Source organism: Sus scrofa, chromosome 7 (genome assembly GCF_000003025.6).
Source record: "Sus scrofa isolate TJ Tabasco breed Duroc chromosome 7, Sscrofa11.1, whole genome shotgun sequence".
Classification (NCBI taxonomy): domain Eukaryota; kingdom Metazoa; phylum Chordata; class Mammalia; order Artiodactyla; family Suidae; genus Sus; species Sus scrofa.
In genome coordinates this window covers 39,255,078-39,271,810 of record NC_010449.5, presented here as the reverse complement: position 1 = coordinate 39,271,810, position 16,733 = coordinate 39,255,078, and the positions used below count along the sequence as shown (strand labels likewise).

Sequence of the window (16,733 nt, the reverse complement as noted above, 5' to 3'; positions counted from 1 at the left end):
GCCCTCCCATCGCTGCAGACAGCCTGCCCAGCTTCCCTTCCACAAGTGTGTTTTCATTACCCCCACCACCACCACCCAGAGGCGCTCCCTTTGTCTCTAGTTTCCCACTCCCTCCTTGGCTAGCACCCATGCTCCTTCTTTATCCTCACAGGCCCCAGGCTTTGTTTCCTCAGCCCAGTACTGAGAGGCGCCCTCATCTGGAAAAATCCTCGTCGTCCAGGGCTATAATATGCCTGATCCTGCGGGTCCGCGGAGTCCCCCCTCTAGGCGCTCCATGCCCATCTCCACCTTTCTGTCAACTGACCACTACCTCTAGGTGCTTGGATTTGGGATCACGGGCCCTAGGTTGGAGTCTAGTGCTACCATTTAGAAGCTGCAGAACTTGGGCAAGTTTCTGAGCTTAGGTCTCTACCTGTGAAAGAAGCCTTGGTAGCAGTCACCTCACTAGACAGGTGAGAGCGTACCTGTGAGGCCATGCGTGTGAAACATCTCCAGCCGGTAAGCACTAAACCGTGCAGACCCTGGAGCCACACTGCCTGGACTCAAATCCCAGCTCCACCACACACGAGCTGTTTGACTTTGGACAAGTTACTTAAACCTCTCCAAGCCTCAGTTTCCTCTTCTGTAAAATGGGGATAATAGTTACCTACCTCATAGGGTTGTCATGAGGGTTAAGAAAATGATTGGATATTTATAGAGGACTTAGAACAGAGCCTGGCTGCTAGTGTTTGCTGTTATTATTATGGTGGTCATTATGCCCTCCTGTCACAGTGCCCTCAGCGGGGAGCCCTGCTGCCCGTGCTCCCCCCTGAGGACATTCAGGCAGGGTCCCCACACCGGCTCTTCTCCTCCCCACCCCCCGCCACCTGGACTGGCCTGTGCTCCCCTCCAGCTCCTCACCTGGGTGGTGGTGTAGGCGTCTCCGTTGCGGTACCGGGTGACCTGGCGGGTGCGGCGGACGTAGTGGTAGCTGATGGCCTTCCACCAGATACAGGGCGTGGCCTGCTGCATGCGGCCCACGCGCTCCCGCACGCTGCTCACGTCCACTCGGTGCTGCAGCTCATGGCGGGCTTGGCAGTGCCAGCACTCCACCAGGTAGACAGCGTACAGCATGAGCAGGAAGGCCAAGGGGATGTAGACATAGCCGTTGGAGCAGGGGCTGTCGTGGTACATGAGGCTGTTGCCCTGGTAGGCGCTGCTGAAGGTGAGGCGGGTCACCGTGGTGACGTGGCACCAGGCCACGGCCCCCAGGCAGCCGTACATGAGCAGCGAGAGCAGCAGGCACTTCCAGTGGGACTCACGGCAGAGGGACTTGGTGAAAGAGGGCTGGATGGGACGCTGCTGCTCGAATGGGCAGGGAAAGGGCCGAGATGAGTTGGGGGGGTGAGACGGAGTGGCAGGACCCAGCACAGAGATGGATGCAGCACCAAAGATGCAGCACCAGAGATGATGGGCAGACAGACGAGGATGTGGAGAGAAGAGGTCAGGCCGAGATGGGAGGCCAGGACCAGAGATAAACACCAAAGTGACCCAGAGTGAGCCATGAAAGGGGGGGTGCCAGTATACGGAAGTACAGAGAGGGACGCCCCAGGAGGCAGAGGGATCACAGCCAGAGATGGAAGGAGGAGGCCCAGGTGGCAGAAGAGACACAGATGGATAGGATGGCACCCAGAGAAACAGCGTCCAAAGACAGACACAAAGATGGGCAATGAAACGGGAGGAGGTGTGGATAGGAAAGACAGGGAGGACAGACAGGCATCAGCGACGGCAGGTCCCCGACCCGGACCCCTTCCAGGCATTCCAGGAATGGAGGGAGGGGCCCGTGACATCACCTTCTCACTTAACAGGCAGGGCCCTCCCTTCTTCCAGAACCCAGGAGGAGCCACTTTCCCTGACCCACCCACCCCGTCTCTGACAAGTGGCTTCACACCTCCCAGGAAAGCCCAAGCCCTCTTTCCCCACACCCTGGACCCCAATTCCCCTGCGAGTCTCCCTCCTGAACCCTAACATCCTTCCCCTGTTCTAAGATGGGAGGCAGGGGCTTGTGTCCTTGAGCAGAAGATGGTCCAGGTGGAAATATCCAGGACCCGTGGCTGGGGAGAAGGGATGAGGGACAGGGATAGGGAGACAGGAAGCTGCAGCCCAGGCATTTGCTAAGAGAACGCAATTTTGGTAGGGGGCCTGTTAAAGCGCTTAGCACTTCTGCCCCACGCTTGCCCCGCTGAGTTGTTTACACGCCTGGCTCCTCCACTAGACTGGGTGCTCCTGAAGGCCGGGCTTCATTCTCTTTGCATCCTGGGTGCTGGCACCCACAGCCACTCAGCGACCAGCACTGAGTCGGATTTCTGGTGGCGTCCTGGGCTTTCCCTCTTCTCCCCCCACTCTCTAGCTTTAGGAACCCCCTCCACACACCCTCCTGCTGAGATCCTGACTTAGTCCTTCAACTCCCCAGGCGGGACCTGGAGGCTAGTGGAGGGAGGGAGAAGAGGGAGGAGGGGAAGGGCACCTTAACAGGCAGTGGGCCCTGGATCTGGTATGAAATCCCAGGAAAGATCTGTAAGTTAGATAGGTAGGTGGGCTAGGAAACAGTACGCAGTATATGTAGACAAGACGAGGGTACCTGTGCCTTTCAGAGAGCCTTGTCCTGGGGGCGGAAGGGATTTGTGTACCTTCGTGTGCTCACCTGAGCATGTGCCTGTCCCGGTGAGAAGGGGCCCTGCCTGCAGGCCCGTCCCTGTCTGTGTGCTTCTGCCCTAGTGCAGGGTGCACGAGTGTGCGTGGAAGATGGGGAACCCCTGGCACTTTCCTCCGGCTCTTTGTCTCCAAGTGCAGAAGTAGGACCCCCAACTAGGATTGTGCTCAGTCGCTACACGCGGAAGGATTCCTGGGCTCAGAGCCCCCCCCCCGGGGGGGGGGGCGCTGCATGGGCATTGGGAGAGAGAGGTGCATAACCCCGCACACACGCCCAGTGACCCCAGGGGGCATCGCCTCTGCATGCATTTGACCTTCTTAGGATCCCACCTCAGGTGACACCACTATTTCTCCCATGGACCTGGCAGGTGCTCTCCTGTCTCCGCAGCCCCTTCAAGTCACCCTTCCCGGCCTTCACGATAGCATCCCTCTCCGCGAGATTGGATCCCGGCCACCATCCCCACCCCCCACCTGCCAGGGTCCGCGAGGCTCCGCCCCTATGCCCCTCCCCCTGCCTGGGACCCCCGAGCCCCGCCCCCGGCGCGGCCCCTTCCCCGCCACCGCGGACAGCTCCGGCTGCCGGGTGGGGGCAGCGGCGCGGGACTGCGGCTGCGGCGGCCGGTTCGGGGTGCGGGGCGCCGGCCGCGCTGCGGCGGAACCGGCGGGGGCCGCGCGCGGCGGGGGATGGGGGCCAGGCTGCGGCCGCGCCCGGGGAAGGGGCGCCGCCGACTCTCACCTCCTCTCGGGCGGGGCCCTCGTCCGCCGCCGCCGCCGCCGCCGTGGGATCTTCCGGGACCCCGGGGCCGCCACCGCCGCCGCCGCCGCCGCCGCCGCTCTCTCCCGCGGCCGAGCCAGGGGGGGACATGGCGTAGAGGGGGTGCGTCGAGCTCAGGGCCTCCCGGGGGGCTGCCGGGGGCCGCGGGCATCCTGCGCGGGCCCTGGGGAGGGGGCGGGAGGGGGCGGGGCCCTCGCTGCTCCCCACCCCCCGCCGGGGGAGGGGCCTGGAAAGGGCACCACGGGTAAGGGGGCTAGGGAATGGGGCTGGGGAGGCGGGCTGGGGGCCGGGCTGGGGGGGCCGGGGCCGGGGGCGGGTGTCACCTTGAGGCCCTCGCGGCGCCGCTCCGCCTCCCGCCCGCTCCCGCCGCCGCCTTTTGTCTGAGCAGAGCTGGAGCCAGCGCGCCCCGCCCTTCCTCCCAGCGCAGGAGCCCCGCCCCCGGCCCCCCAAACTCCGCCTTCCCCAAGCCTACCACAGAGACACCCCGAAGGAGAAAAGCAACAGGGGCTCCCCGCACCCCTTATCCACATGCACCCCCCGCGATCCTAGGAAGATCTGAGCCGAAACTCCTCTCCATCCATTCTCCGCGGAGGGGGCGCCAAAGGTTCAGCCAACATCGCTCTCCATCTTTCGTTCCCACAAGTTCCCATGGCAGAGGATGTGGAAAGGAAGTTAAGCCTTGGAACCCTAAGGAGAATCCTTATTCCCAGGTGGATGGTAAAGGGTTAAGGCAGGTGCCAGACTTCAGACGCCAGACCCAGCTGAACAGGGAAGGAATAGGGTGAAAGGGAAATGATCAGAGCTAGATAGGAGAAAGGACTAACAGAGGGCAGAAGAGAGGGCATTTAAATCAGCCTTCACTGAACCATCTTCTACCCTAGAAGAACAGCCCCAGAGAAGCAATGTAGTGTGTACATTGCCCTAGACTGGAGATCAGGACACCTGTGTCCAAATTCTTAATTCTGGCTCTGTCATTAGCTGTGTGACCTTGGGCAAGTGCCTTCCCCCCTCTGAGCCTTTGTCTCCTCATCTGTGCGGTGAGAAAGTTGGACCATCTCTAAGGCTCTGACTTTCTTCTGTGGGTATAGAAGGCAAAGTCAGAGACCACAGACCAGGCTGAGTAACTGCAGGTCACATGTCCCTTCAGGCCACAGGGTTTTTCCCTGCCCTGCCATTCATTCATTCACTTCTGAATGCATCCATTTAACAAATAAGTAGTGGGTACCTACTGTGTGCCCTGTTCAAAAATGCAAAATACAGTTTCCTATCCTCAAGGAGCATAAAGTCAAATGGGAAAGGAGGACATGGAAACCAGTCTTATGATAGAAAAGGATAAAGGCTACACTTGATCAATCTGTGTGTGCAGTCACTGTGGAATCCTATTGCATGTCATGTGTGTCTTCGACATGTAGCGACTCCCCATTTACCCACAAGGAACCAAGACGGGGAGTGTGAGTGGCCTGCTCAAGGTCACCTGCTAGTATTCACACAGTGGTCCTAGAATCCAGATCTTTCCTATCCAAAATCACACTGATCTGCTTATGGTCCTGACCCTCATCTGGGGCAGAAGAGTCTCTGCTTCCATCCCCACACCCCACATCCCCCCGACTCCTGGTCCTGCCTCCATTTTCCTACTCTTCCCTTTCAAGGCAAGGTGATGGAGGCTCTTGGTCTGCCTGGCACTTATGAACTCTCCAGCCTGCCTGATCCTCCCAAGGTCAGTGAATCCATCCTTGATGTCCAAACAGAGGAAAGGCATGATCCCAAAAGGTATGGTTCTTCCTCTCCCCCTGGAAGAACCTCACGTGGTTGCTCATTCCAATGTCGCTCTCCCCCCAGTGATTTTTGGGAACTCCTGCCTCACCACTAACTCCAAATTCTCTTCTTCTGGTTTCAGTTCATTCCACTTAGTTCAGTCCTCACTGCAGGCAGAGAGCAGAGGTCCTAACCCTGTCCTTTTCTAACCCACATAGGATCTTCACATTCCCCATTTAGTTGTTCTAATCTTCCTTCTCTTCTCCAGCCCCACTGCCTCCTGCCCCCACTTCAGGGGGCTTTGGAAGAGAGCTGGTCCAGCTCCTTTGGGCCAACCCCAGAGTTCCCAAGAGCTAAAGACCCCCTCACCTCTCTCCATACATACACATTACCGCCTCACCCCCCCCCACCAAAGCCCAGAGAAAAGAGGGGTGAAGGGAGGGGCCTGTGAAAGGAGAATGCTGACCATCTGGTCGCCATGGCAACTGGGCCTGTTTCCTGAAGATGGGCCTGGCAGGGGTAGGCAGAGGTGGTGAGTGGAAGCATGACAAAGGGAACCAGAAAGCAGAGAGAGGAGGACCAGAGGGGCCCAGTCTCTGAGAAGACTGGGACTGAGGGAGTGAAGTCAGCACCCTGACCACGCTGTGACCTGAGTCAAAGACCCCAGGTTATCCTTCCAGATGACACTTCCAGGGTCCCTGTCCCCATTCCAAATTGTTCCCACAAGGGCTTCCTGTCTGAGTCCAGGCTAGGTGCTGGAAGCCCTTGCTGACTCAATGCCGCCCTCATGTGGACAGAAAAGGGGCTTCCACACACTTGCTATGGTTTAGAGCCAGACCCTGGACTGGATTGAAGTAGGTTTTTCCTTAAAATCAGCTTCTGTATGAATAAGAGAGGCGATCACTCCTGAGTTCTTTGTCCTTGCATAGGGCTCAGGTGCTTCCAACCTCTAAGACTTTCATAAAGGAAAGAAAGTTTCACTGAAAACATTTTTAAAACTTTGGATTAGGAACAGGAAAATACAGCTTTACCCTTTTGGACTGTTTGACCTTGGGTAAGTTAACTCACCTCAGCTTCCCAACTCTATTATAATAATTACTGTTTTTGTTGTTGTTGTTATTTTAGGGCCTCACGCGAGGCATGTGGAAGTTCCCAGGCTAGGGGTTCAATCAGAGCTGCAGCTGCCAACCTACGCCACCACCACAGCAATGCTGGATTTGGATTCGGATCTGGATCCGAGCCATGTCTGCGACCTACACTACAGCTCACGGCAACGCCAGATCCTTAACCCACTGAGCAAGGCCGACAATCAAACCCGCATCCTCAGGGACACTATGTTGGGTTCTTAACCCGCTGAGCCACAATAGGAACTCTCCAACCCAAGTGGTCAGGGTCTGGAGTGGTCAGGGACTGTACTTTTGCTTCACCCTTTGAGGATGAGAGAGGAAGTTGAGAATGTCTGAAATCACATTGACTCTAAGGGAAGGAGATGCCTTAATTTCCTTGGGCTTTCCCCTCAAGGCTCCTTGCTGCCTCATGCTCATCCTCCCCACTCTGGTCATCAGTGGGCATGGAAATCAGTGGGTCATCTCCGTCCATCTGCCCTTCCGCCTCCGTTCTCTCTCCACACACCTCTCCCCCTCCCCCAAACAGAGTCTAGGTACTTCTCCACAGCCCTCTTCCCGTCCCATCCCGTTCAAAGGAAACCTCCCCTTTCCCTCACTCCACTGGGTATGGCCCCACACTATGCCCCTCCAGCATCCAGTTCTCACTCCTTTCTTAGCACAATCCCTCCGCACTGTAACCACCGGGGGGCTTTTTGAAGGCTGTAACCATGGCACCTTTTTTGTTGGGGACAGGAGGGGAGTTGTTGGTTATTGCTGTTACCATGATACTTGGTTTTGCTTCCAACAGAGAGGACAATATCAGACATGTAGGAGAAGCTCCATGTATGTTTAACAAATGGATGAATCAAATGAGATTTCATGGGGAGAGTGGTAGGGAAGCTGGTTAGTAGCTGCCTATGCATATCCCAACTTCCTTCCCCCAATGCCAGAGATGGAAGACGGAGATGCTTTCTTGGAGATGACCTTCTAAGGGCATTGTTGGCATTGGGGTAGGGGGTAAATCGTGGGGTACTGACTTGGGGTTCACTGTGTGGGTGGGGTTTGCCCACAGACTTCCTAGGCCCAGGGAAGTAGAGACAGGGAAGGGGGAAAGAGGTGCTGGCTTTGGGGCTGGGGCTGCCAAGGGGACCTCAGCAGAGTGCAGCCCAGCATGTCTGGGGCCTCCCCATTCTGGCCCCACTATGAGGAACTAAACTTCCCTAACCAGATGTTGTCACTGCCCAAAGACAGTGTTTCATGCCTGTGTGGAGTGACCACTCTGCTTTAGACAACCGTCTTCCCGAGGAAAATCCATCTTCAAAAAAACTCATCCTCCTGTCCAATTTTGTTTGATTCCAGAATTTGACACAGGAGACCCTCTATCCAGGACCCAAAGGGAGAACTCCTTTAAAGATGCAGGTGTCGGAGTTCCCATCGTGGCGCATCGGAAACGAATCTAACTAGTATCCATGGGATGCAGATTTGATTCCTGGGTTAAGGATGCCGCATTGCTGTGGCTGGGGCGCAGGCTAGCGGTTGCAGCTTTGATTCGACCGGGAACTTCCATATGTCACCGGTGCGACCCTAAAAAGACAAAAAAAAAAAAAAAGTTGGGGGTGTCCCCTTTGTCTCCTGGGAAAGCAAGAGATCAAGTATAATGGAAAAAATAAAAATCATATAAATTGAAAAGAAAAGAAAAGCAAGAGAAATTGAGAGCAATGGGCGGAGATAGATTGCAAAGTTTCCTCGCCCCAATCACCAGATGCGCTCCCCACAAGACACCCAGCTTGTGCAGATGATTAATAAATCGTCCTTTAAAAACCAACGAATGAATAAGTGAATGAATGGAAAAAAATGAATGAAGAAATGGAAAGAAGAGGAGGGGGGAAGAATCATGGAATTAATGAATGGAATGAAGAAAGAAGGGGAACAGTGTGAATGAATGGATGGTTGGAATGTTGGATGAATGAATGAATGAGTGAGTGGTTGAATTAACGCAAGAGTGAGTCAGGACCGGGGAACCCCTGATTCGGAGCCAGCGCAGAGGGCGGGGTAAGGGGGATTCCGAAGGGCGGGGCCTTGGTCCGGAAGCACAGCGGCTTCGGGGGCGGGGCCTGGGGCGGGGCCTGAAGGCGGGGCGAGCGAGTGAGTCAGACTGGGCTGCCCAGCTGCCCTGAGTAGCTGCTGCCGAGGACCCCGCCGGCGCCCCGAGCCTCGTCTGCGCTTCCCGCCGACCCCTCGGACCCCCGCAACCTAGGAAGGAATCTAGTCCGGATCCAGCACCCGCTTTACAACGCGGACCTGCAGCCCGGAAAGGCAGCGCAGAGTCGGATCCTGCTCGGACTGGGCCCCGGCGGGCCGGCGCCGCGGGGATGTCTGAGGCTCGGAAGGGGCCGGACGAGACGGATGAGAGCCAGTATGACTCGGGCATCGAGTCTCTGCGCTCCCTGCGCTCCCTGCCTGAGCCCACCCCGGCCCCAGGCTCTGGGCCCTCAGATGGCCGGGGGCCCCAGCCCTGGACCCATCCTCCGGGAACAGCCGAGAAGTCACAGGAGAAGGAAGACACAGACGGGGAGCGGGCTGACTCCACCTACGGCTCCTCGTCGCTCACTGAGCCCCTGCCCTTGTTTGGAGACCCCAAGACCGAGGACCCAGTCCCGGACTCGCCCCTTCCCGCCGCGAGGGCGCTGAGCCCTCAGCAGTTGGAAGCACTCACTTACATCTCTGAGGACGGAGACACGTGAGTATGGGGGCCAGGCTGCGAGAGGACCCCTTCTTCCCTCCCGATGCCGGCTGGGGGCCTCCCCAGGACCTGCAACAGGCCGAGCACCCCCTCTGTGAGGATCCTTCAAGGCACCAGCTCTGGAAGGGGCAGTCCCCACACTCTCTTCCAAACTTAACTCTAAACCCATTTTTTTTGAGTTCTAGCCAAGCCTAATCCAGAGGACCTGGCATCATCTGTCAGCCCCACCTTTTGGCAGGGCCCTTACCAGGCACCTGGAACCCCGGCTAGCATCTTGGAAATCTACCAGTAACCCACCCCTAGGAAGGGAAAATTCCCCTGGCCAGCCCTGTTTTGTTTTGTTTTGTTTTTTTCCTCTCTGGGGGACAGGGCATCCTAGTTTGCTCTGGGACTCCCGGCCTCTGACCTCGGAATGCCCTGTCTCAGGGAACAAGAGGGGCCAGCTACAGGTTGCCAGTGGCTCCAGGAAGCTGGGGTTGGGGGCACTGCCAGGGTGCAGTGCTGGGGCTCGCCCTGAGGAGGAGGTGAGCCAGGCTGGGGCACTCGCGCCTGCAGACAGACAAGCGGCTGGCTGCCCCAGTTAACTTCCTTCTCTGCTGAGAAAGGGGAAGTGAGGGCTCGAGTCAGCCTTACTGGCACTCTCCACCTCCTGAGCCCTGCAAGTCCCCCTCACAGTCCTGTGTGACCCTCTGGCTGTATCCTTCCTCCCCTCCCCCCCTGGGGGGGGGCCAGGTGGAGCTTGGTGGAGATGGGGCTGAGGGGGCAGTGGAAGTAATTGGCAGCTGTGTGGGAGGGGCTGGCCAGTTGAGGATCTGCCCTTCAGGAAGACGAAAAAACGCTGGCCTTGCTGACCCACCCGAGAGGGGGGTACCTGGGATTTGGAGATGGGAAAGAGGGTGGCGGGGGGACTGGGGTCCCAGATCTGGGATGCTGGAACCAACATCCTCTAAGGGGGATAAGAGGAGGCAGGAGATATCTGTCTCGACCTGCTTTTTTTGGAAGATGCAAGGGTCCTGGGTGGCCTTTGACAAAGATAGTTTCTGAACCTGGTGGGTGACTCCCGGGGCCTTTTTGTACCACTCAGATTGTGCACACTCCCCGAGGAATACCTAAGGATGACCTTTGACCCAAGGAGTGGGGACTTCTGAGCCTGGCCTCCTTTGTTAGCCTCTCAGCCCCAGCCTTTACCACTTCTAGTTAGAGAGACAGGTGTGGTGTCTAGACCTGGGGGGGGAAGGAAGAGGAGGAAGGGGGGATGTAGGTGTCAAGACTCCCCAGGGGGTTCCCTGCTAGGAGGGGGCCCTTTCTTCCCTCCGGAGGTGTCTGGGCCGTGGGATGTATGGAAATGGGAAGAGGAAGTGGGAGGAGGGGACACCGAGGGAGAGAGGGAGGTGGCTGCAGGAATGTGACCAGAGAGCCGGCCCTGGCCGAGGGGATTTCCAGCGCGGCTCCTCCCTCCCTCCGTCACTCTCTCCTGGGCCTCGCCGGCCACCAAAGGCGCCCCCCGCCCCTCCCCACCCCACCCTCCTGCCTGAGCAGCCCCTCCCCAGCCTGGACGGGCCCTTCAGCCCAGCTACCCCCTGGCAATTGCCCCCCCCCCCCCCCCCGAGGCAGCTGTCCCTGCCTGGACCCGCTTTCATTTTCCCCCACCTGATGTGGGGAAACCCCAGGGCTGGAACTTCCCCTCCCCGCTGCCCACCCCCCAGGTTAAAGCTCTTGATCCCCCTAGCCACACACATTTTCTGCCCTGCACAGACCTCGGAGGTGAACACTGGAAGGGGGGGTGGGGGGCGGGTCCGGCCCCGCCCAGCCCCTGCTGTCTGGAGGGGGGCCCTCTGGCCGCCCTGTGGGCGATGCTCATGGCCTCCTGGCTTCTCTTCCATGCGCTTCTGTCTCTTCTCTCTCCGAATGTGTAACATGGAGTTTGTGAGGTGACGGGCGGGGGTGGGGGTGATCCCACCCCTGCCCTCTCTGTCCTCCCCATCGCAGGGGGGGCGGAGGTGGGGAGCCCAGCCCTGGAAACCACCTCTGTGCTACCCCAGCGGCTTTCAGTTTGGCTTTGAGCTGCAGCTGCCTGGCAGGGCCCAGGGGCCAGAGGGGAGCGGAGCGTGGGCAGGCTGGACAGGAAGGCCCTTGTCTTGTCAGCACCCTGCCCGCAATCAACTCAGCCAGGGCGCTCCCGAAGGCCAGTGTTGGGAACTTGAAGCTCCCACCCCCAGGATCTTGGCTCCCCGCACCAACCCCTCACTTCCTGGTCCAAACTCTCACTTCCTGCACCCACTCTCCGGGTGGCAACTTACACGTTGATGTGTTCCTCCCAACCCCAGGACCCCAACCCCGGGACCTCTCTGGCCTGGGCCCTGACCCCAAATCTTGCCCCTGCCTTCCAGGCTGGTCCACCTGGCGGTGATCCACGACTCCCCAGCTGTGCTGCTCTGTTGCCTGGCTATGCTGCCTCAGGAGGTCCTGGACATTCAGAACAACCTTTACCAGGTGGGTGGAGAGGGTGGGCTGTGAGCTCAGATGCCCATGTCTGCCCTGGCTGCCATCCCAGCAGCCACACAGCATCCTTAGGCTGCTCCCTCAGGGCAACCATATGCCATATCTGGGGCTCAAAGCTGAAGATACAAAGATAAGTCAAAAACAGCTCCTGCCCAGAAGATGCTCGAGCCTGGGCTAGGGGACTCGTGTCCATACCTAATTAAACAGCCTGGCGACAAGGGTTGTGATGGAGACACATAGCAGCTGCTGGGGGATCCGATGTCTGTGGGAAGCGGCTAGCGAAGGCTTAGGACAGGAGGTGACATCAGCATCAAGCAGTCGAGGAGGAGTGTGCCCAGTGAAGACTACCTGCTGCTTCTGTCTCCCTCCCCCCCCCGCCGCCCGTCACCTAGGATGACAGAGGTCCCCCCAGAGGTTGAGAAGCTAGACCCTGCCCCCTCTCCTTTCTCCAGGGCTAAGGTGACCCACAAGAAGAGCAAGGGGCCACTTTCCTCACTCTGCCCCCACAATTAGGGTCCCAAGAACCTGGTGGGGGCGGGGTAACAGAAGGAAGGGCTTGGTGGCGTTTCGTTGAAACACCAGGGCCATAGCCTTTATAAGCAGTCTTCGAAGAAGGTGCTGGCCGCTGGCAATTCCTGTGCCCACGCTAGCATGTCCCCAGAGGTGGGAGCATGCTGCAGAGGCCCTGTGACCCTCTCTTTGTGTCTACAGACAGCACTCCATCTGGCTGTACATCTGGACCAGCCAGGCGCCGTTCAGGCCCTGGTGCTGAAGGGAGCCAGCCGGGTGCTACAGGACCGGCACGGTGACACGGCCCTGCATGTGGCCTGCCAGCGCCAGCACCTGGCTTGTGCCCGCTGCCTGCTGGAGGGGCGGCCAGAGCCAGGCAGAGGACCACCACACTCCCTGGACCTCCAGCTGCAAAACTGGCAAGGTACGGGCAGCCTCGGGGCCAGTGGGAGGAGGAAGGGACAGGAGACAGGGAAGAGAGGGTCACAGCTTGTCCACTGACACACCTGCCATTCTAAGTGCATGGGTACTCAGAACACTTTTGCTGAATGAATGAATGAATGAACAAATTTGATTTAGAATTTATTGAGAAACTGCCGGGTGCTAAGCAGAGACTTTAACTTTCCCTCAAGATATATTCAGTTTAGGAGTTCCCGTCGTGGTGCAGTGGAAACAAATCCGACTGGGAACCATGAGGTTGCGGGTTCAATCCCTGGCCTCGCTCAGTGGGTTAAGGATCCAGCATTGCTGTGAGCTGTGGTGTAGGTCGCAGATGCGGCTCTGATCCCCCATTGCTGTGGCTGTGGCATAGGCTGTCAGCCACAGTTCCAATTGGAATTCTAGCCTGGGAACCTCCATATGCCGCAGGTGCAGCCCTAAAAAGACCAAAAAAAAAAAAGATATATTTAGTTTAATAGAGATTAGATGAACTCAATAATCCATTCAACAAAGGTGTATTAAAGGTCTTCTATGTACCAGGCACTGCTGCGGAAGATGGCTTACATCTGTGAGCAAAACAGAGAATGCCTGAGGCAAACAATAAACATAAGAAGTGAGTTCTTTGGAGTTCCTGCCATGGCTCAGTGGGTTAAGAACCTGACTAGTACCCATGACGTTGTGGGTTTGATCCCTGGCCTTGCTTAGTGGGTTATGGATCCGGCGTTGCCGTGAGCTGTGGTGTAGTTGAAGATGTGGCTCGGATCCCGCGTTGCTGTGGCTGTGGTGTAGGCAAGCAGCTACAGCTCTGATTTGATGTCTGGCCTGGGCACTTCCATATGCTGCAGATGCGGCCCTAAAAAGACCTCCCTCCAAAAAAAAAGAAGTGAGTTCTCTAGGAGGTTAACAGGCAGTCAGTGCTGAGGGGACAACAGAGCCGAGTGAGGGGACTGGAGTGCGGGGGGGGCGGGGGCGGTGGTGGGCGTTGATGTGGTTTTGGAACAGGGTGGTCAGGGAAAATCTCAGGGAGCAGGGACATTTGAGCAGAGACGTGAAAGAGGTGAGGGATGTGAATTTGAATCTAGTTCTCTAAGTGGAGATGGGCCCAGGCTAGAAAAGAGGGTGCAAAACTGCTAGGGCAGCTCACGGGAGGAAGTGGCCCCCGCAGAGGGGCTGGAGGCCTGAGGACCCAGACAGCTCTGAAGAAGGTGGCTTTTGATGAGGCTTGAAGGCAGGTAGGGTTTGGGGTGGGGGGAGCGTGTGTGTGTATTGGCGGGAGGAGTGCCACTCAGCAACCTGACTCCTGAAGCGTGAAAGTTTCAATAACATGACTCTGAAAAGGTGGAAACTTTGAGTTCCTTTCCCCCCCAGATTTTTGAGGGGGTTTTTGGGTTTGTGTTTTAACAGTCCTGTGATCAGAGGCACTCAATGGGCAGGGCGTCCCTTGGGGCTGAGGGGTAAGGGAGGTCCCTAAATAGAGGGAGAGAGAGAGAGCTGGTGGATGCAGCCCCCGCCCTTGCTCCCCATCCCAGGTCTGGCCTGTCTCCACATCGCCACCCTGCAGAGGAACCGGCCCCTCATGGAACTGCTGCTTCAGAACGGAGCTGACATTGATGCACAGGTGAGCCGGCCAATCAGGGCACTGCCCGGCCCAGGTCCAGCCCCCAGGCCCCTGGCCAGTGGTCAGAAGGGGTGGCGCTCCTCTCCTTAGCCAGGGCCTGGGCTCCGGCTTGGCATGCTTCTTCTTCTTGAGGGCCTAGGCTGACATCCTTCTTCCCCCACCCAGGAGGGCACAAGCGGGAAGACAGCGCTGCACCTGGCCGTGGAGACCCAGGAGCGTGGTCTGGTGCAGTTCCTGCTCCAGGCTGGGGCCCGGGTGGACGCCCGCATGCTCAATGGGTGCACGCCCCTGCACCTCGCAGCCGGCCGGGGCCTCAGCAGCATCTCATCCACCCTGTGCCAGGCCGGTGCCGACTCCCTGCTGCGGAACGTGGAGGATGAGACTCCCCAGGACCTGGCTGAGGATGTAAGAGGCGGACACTCAGCCCTGCTGTCCAGGGCCTCCCACATCCCTAGCAGAGACCAGCGCTGTATAGCTGAAAGGGCCAAGGAGTTAGAATCCCGGGGTGTGATCCACGACTCTGCCACTCACCCACTGCAGGACTTCTCTCTGTCCCTCTCTCAGCCTGTGTTCTCATTTGGTCAGGATCAGGGGCCCAGACTTGGACTCCTACAGGAGCCATGCAGCTACAGCAGATCAGCAAAGCACACTGGTATCAAAGACAGCCCGGTGGTGGGGCCTGGGGAAGACTGGACCGTGTATGTCTGAGCTTCGCTCAGCACATATTTGCAGAGGAGCAATATGGGCCTAGTGTTTCAAGTCTTGAATATTTTTGGGGGGGAGTCTTTTTAGGGCTGCAAGTGCAGCATATGGAGGCTTCCAGGCTAGGGGTCAATTTGGAGCTGCAGCTGCCGGCCACAGCCACAGCCATGTGGGATCCAAGCCGGGTCTGCAACCTACACCACAGCCCATGGCAACACTGGATCCTTCACCCACTGAGCAAGGCCAGGGATCGAACCCAAGTCCTCCTGGATACTGGTCAGATTCATTTGTGCTGAGCCATGATGGGAACTCCCAGTCTTGGAATTTTTAAAGAGCGATGAAACCTAGATTTTTCGATACCATCTTTCCTATTTTAAATGTTCCGATTGAAAAAATATTCAAAATGTTTTGTAGCTTTTCCCAACACCCCCCCCAAAAAAAACACAAAAAAACAGGCCCATAGGCTGGATCACCTCCTATGTGCTTCTTAGATCTGATATCTGGCATTATCTTAGAGAGTAAGGGCTTGCCTGAGACCTCATGGCTCTGTGTAGCCCTGAGGGGCCAGTATTCTGGGCATTAGTAGGAAGATTTGTTCCCTGATGTCTTGGAACTGTCGCTTGTGGGGGAGGAAAGGGCCTGATAGGCAGCCCAGCTCCCTCCCCGACTGCTGCCTTCGTCCACAGGTCCTGATCTTGCTTTTCTCCCTCCTCTCCCTCAGCCCTTTGCCCTTTTGCCCTTTGATGACCTGAAGATCTCCGGGAAGCCACTGCTGTGTGCCGACTGAAGCCAGGACAGGTTCTGGGGCCCCGGACGCTCCACCTCTTCCCCTCTGGAAGCTGGAGCCACAGCTGCTGCAGTTTGGGCCCAGACCATGCGTCCTTCCGGTGTCCTGGGGACTGCTGAGGCCAGCACAGTCCCCAGCTGAGAGGAGGGATCGCAAGGAAGAGCCAGTCTGGAAGGAAGAGCTTCTGGGTGAATTGGAAGGACCCCTAAAGCCCCAGGCAGCCTGAGCGAAGCCTGATCACCTCTGTCGAGGATGGTGGAGGCTCTTGCCTCCACCCACATGGGGCCATCCTGAAGTGGCCATCCATTTGGACAACGTGAACTCTCCTGACTAGGGAGAGATCCTGAACTGTGAGTGAGCAGGGCCCTAAGGTGGTCCATCTCACTGCCGAGTTCACACAAAAGGCCCTGAACCGAGCCTTCGAGGGAGGGGGAAATTTCAATACCATGACACTAAAACAGCAGAAACTTTTAAAAAGTCCCCCCCGCCCCGCCCCGAGCCCCCAAGTTGTTCTGTGGCACGTGCTTGTCTGTGTGCATTGGGGATTTTGAGAAAGGCCTTCCCTGTGACCTTGTGGTGGAGGCAGAGAGGGAAATTGTCACTTGAGCAGGACAGGCCTGGCTGGGGAGGGGAGGGAGGCCAAGGGTTCTCGGGCCCCTCCATCCAACACAGACCCTTGTCCTTTCTGTGGCAAGGCAGAGGGATGGAGGAAGACAAAGAGGAGTGAGAAGATGCCAATGGGAGACCTCCCCACAGCCCTGGGGGAGCCTGGAGAGAAAGGCCAGCCTGTGGATGGGGGGGGGTGACGCAAAGAGCTGTGGCCTTGTGTGTTTTTTCTCTCATTCCACATGTGTTTGAGGGGCCTATGAGGTCAGGCCTATGCTGGGATGAAGACTATGGGGGAATAAACCAACACCGTTTCTGGCCACTTACGGACTATAGCCTGGTGAGTGGGACAGCCAATGAAATCATAGACATCCAGGGAGCACCCGTGGGCTGCAGCAGGTTAAGGATCTGGCATTGTCACTGCTGTGGTGCAGGTTCCACACACTACAGGTGCTGCCCCCCCCCAAATCATAAACATCCAAATAAATACGTAATTACAA

The 16,733-nt window shown here is 57.6% G+C and overlaps 2 protein-coding genes across 2 annotated transcripts in view; one reads left to right on the top strand and one right to left on the bottom strand.

The window, feature by feature from the left end:
• The window catches only part of TMEM151B (transmembrane protein 151B), a 10,783-nt gene extending 4,479 nt beyond the window's left edge, over positions 1-6,304 (bottom strand). The window contains exons 1-2 of the mRNA XM_001929577.4: positions 3,428-6,304; positions 901-1,341 (exon numbers count right to left, since the gene is read on the bottom strand). Coding sequence (XP_001929612.1) covers positions 901-1,341; positions 3,428-3,556 — 570 coding nt within the window. The 5' untranslated portion in view covers positions 3,557-6,304. The remainder of the gene's footprint in view (positions 1-900; positions 1,342-3,427) is intronic.
• NFKBIE (NFKB inhibitor epsilon) lies at positions 5,726-16,733 on the top strand. The gene is given in 8 exon segments (XM_021100039.1): positions 5,726-5,740; positions 8,509-8,647; positions 8,650-9,067; positions 11,461-11,563; positions 12,284-12,506; positions 14,050-14,138; positions 14,304-14,543; positions 15,562-16,733. Coding segments are annotated over 8 exon segments (1,293 nt in total). The 3' UTR covers positions 15,628-16,733.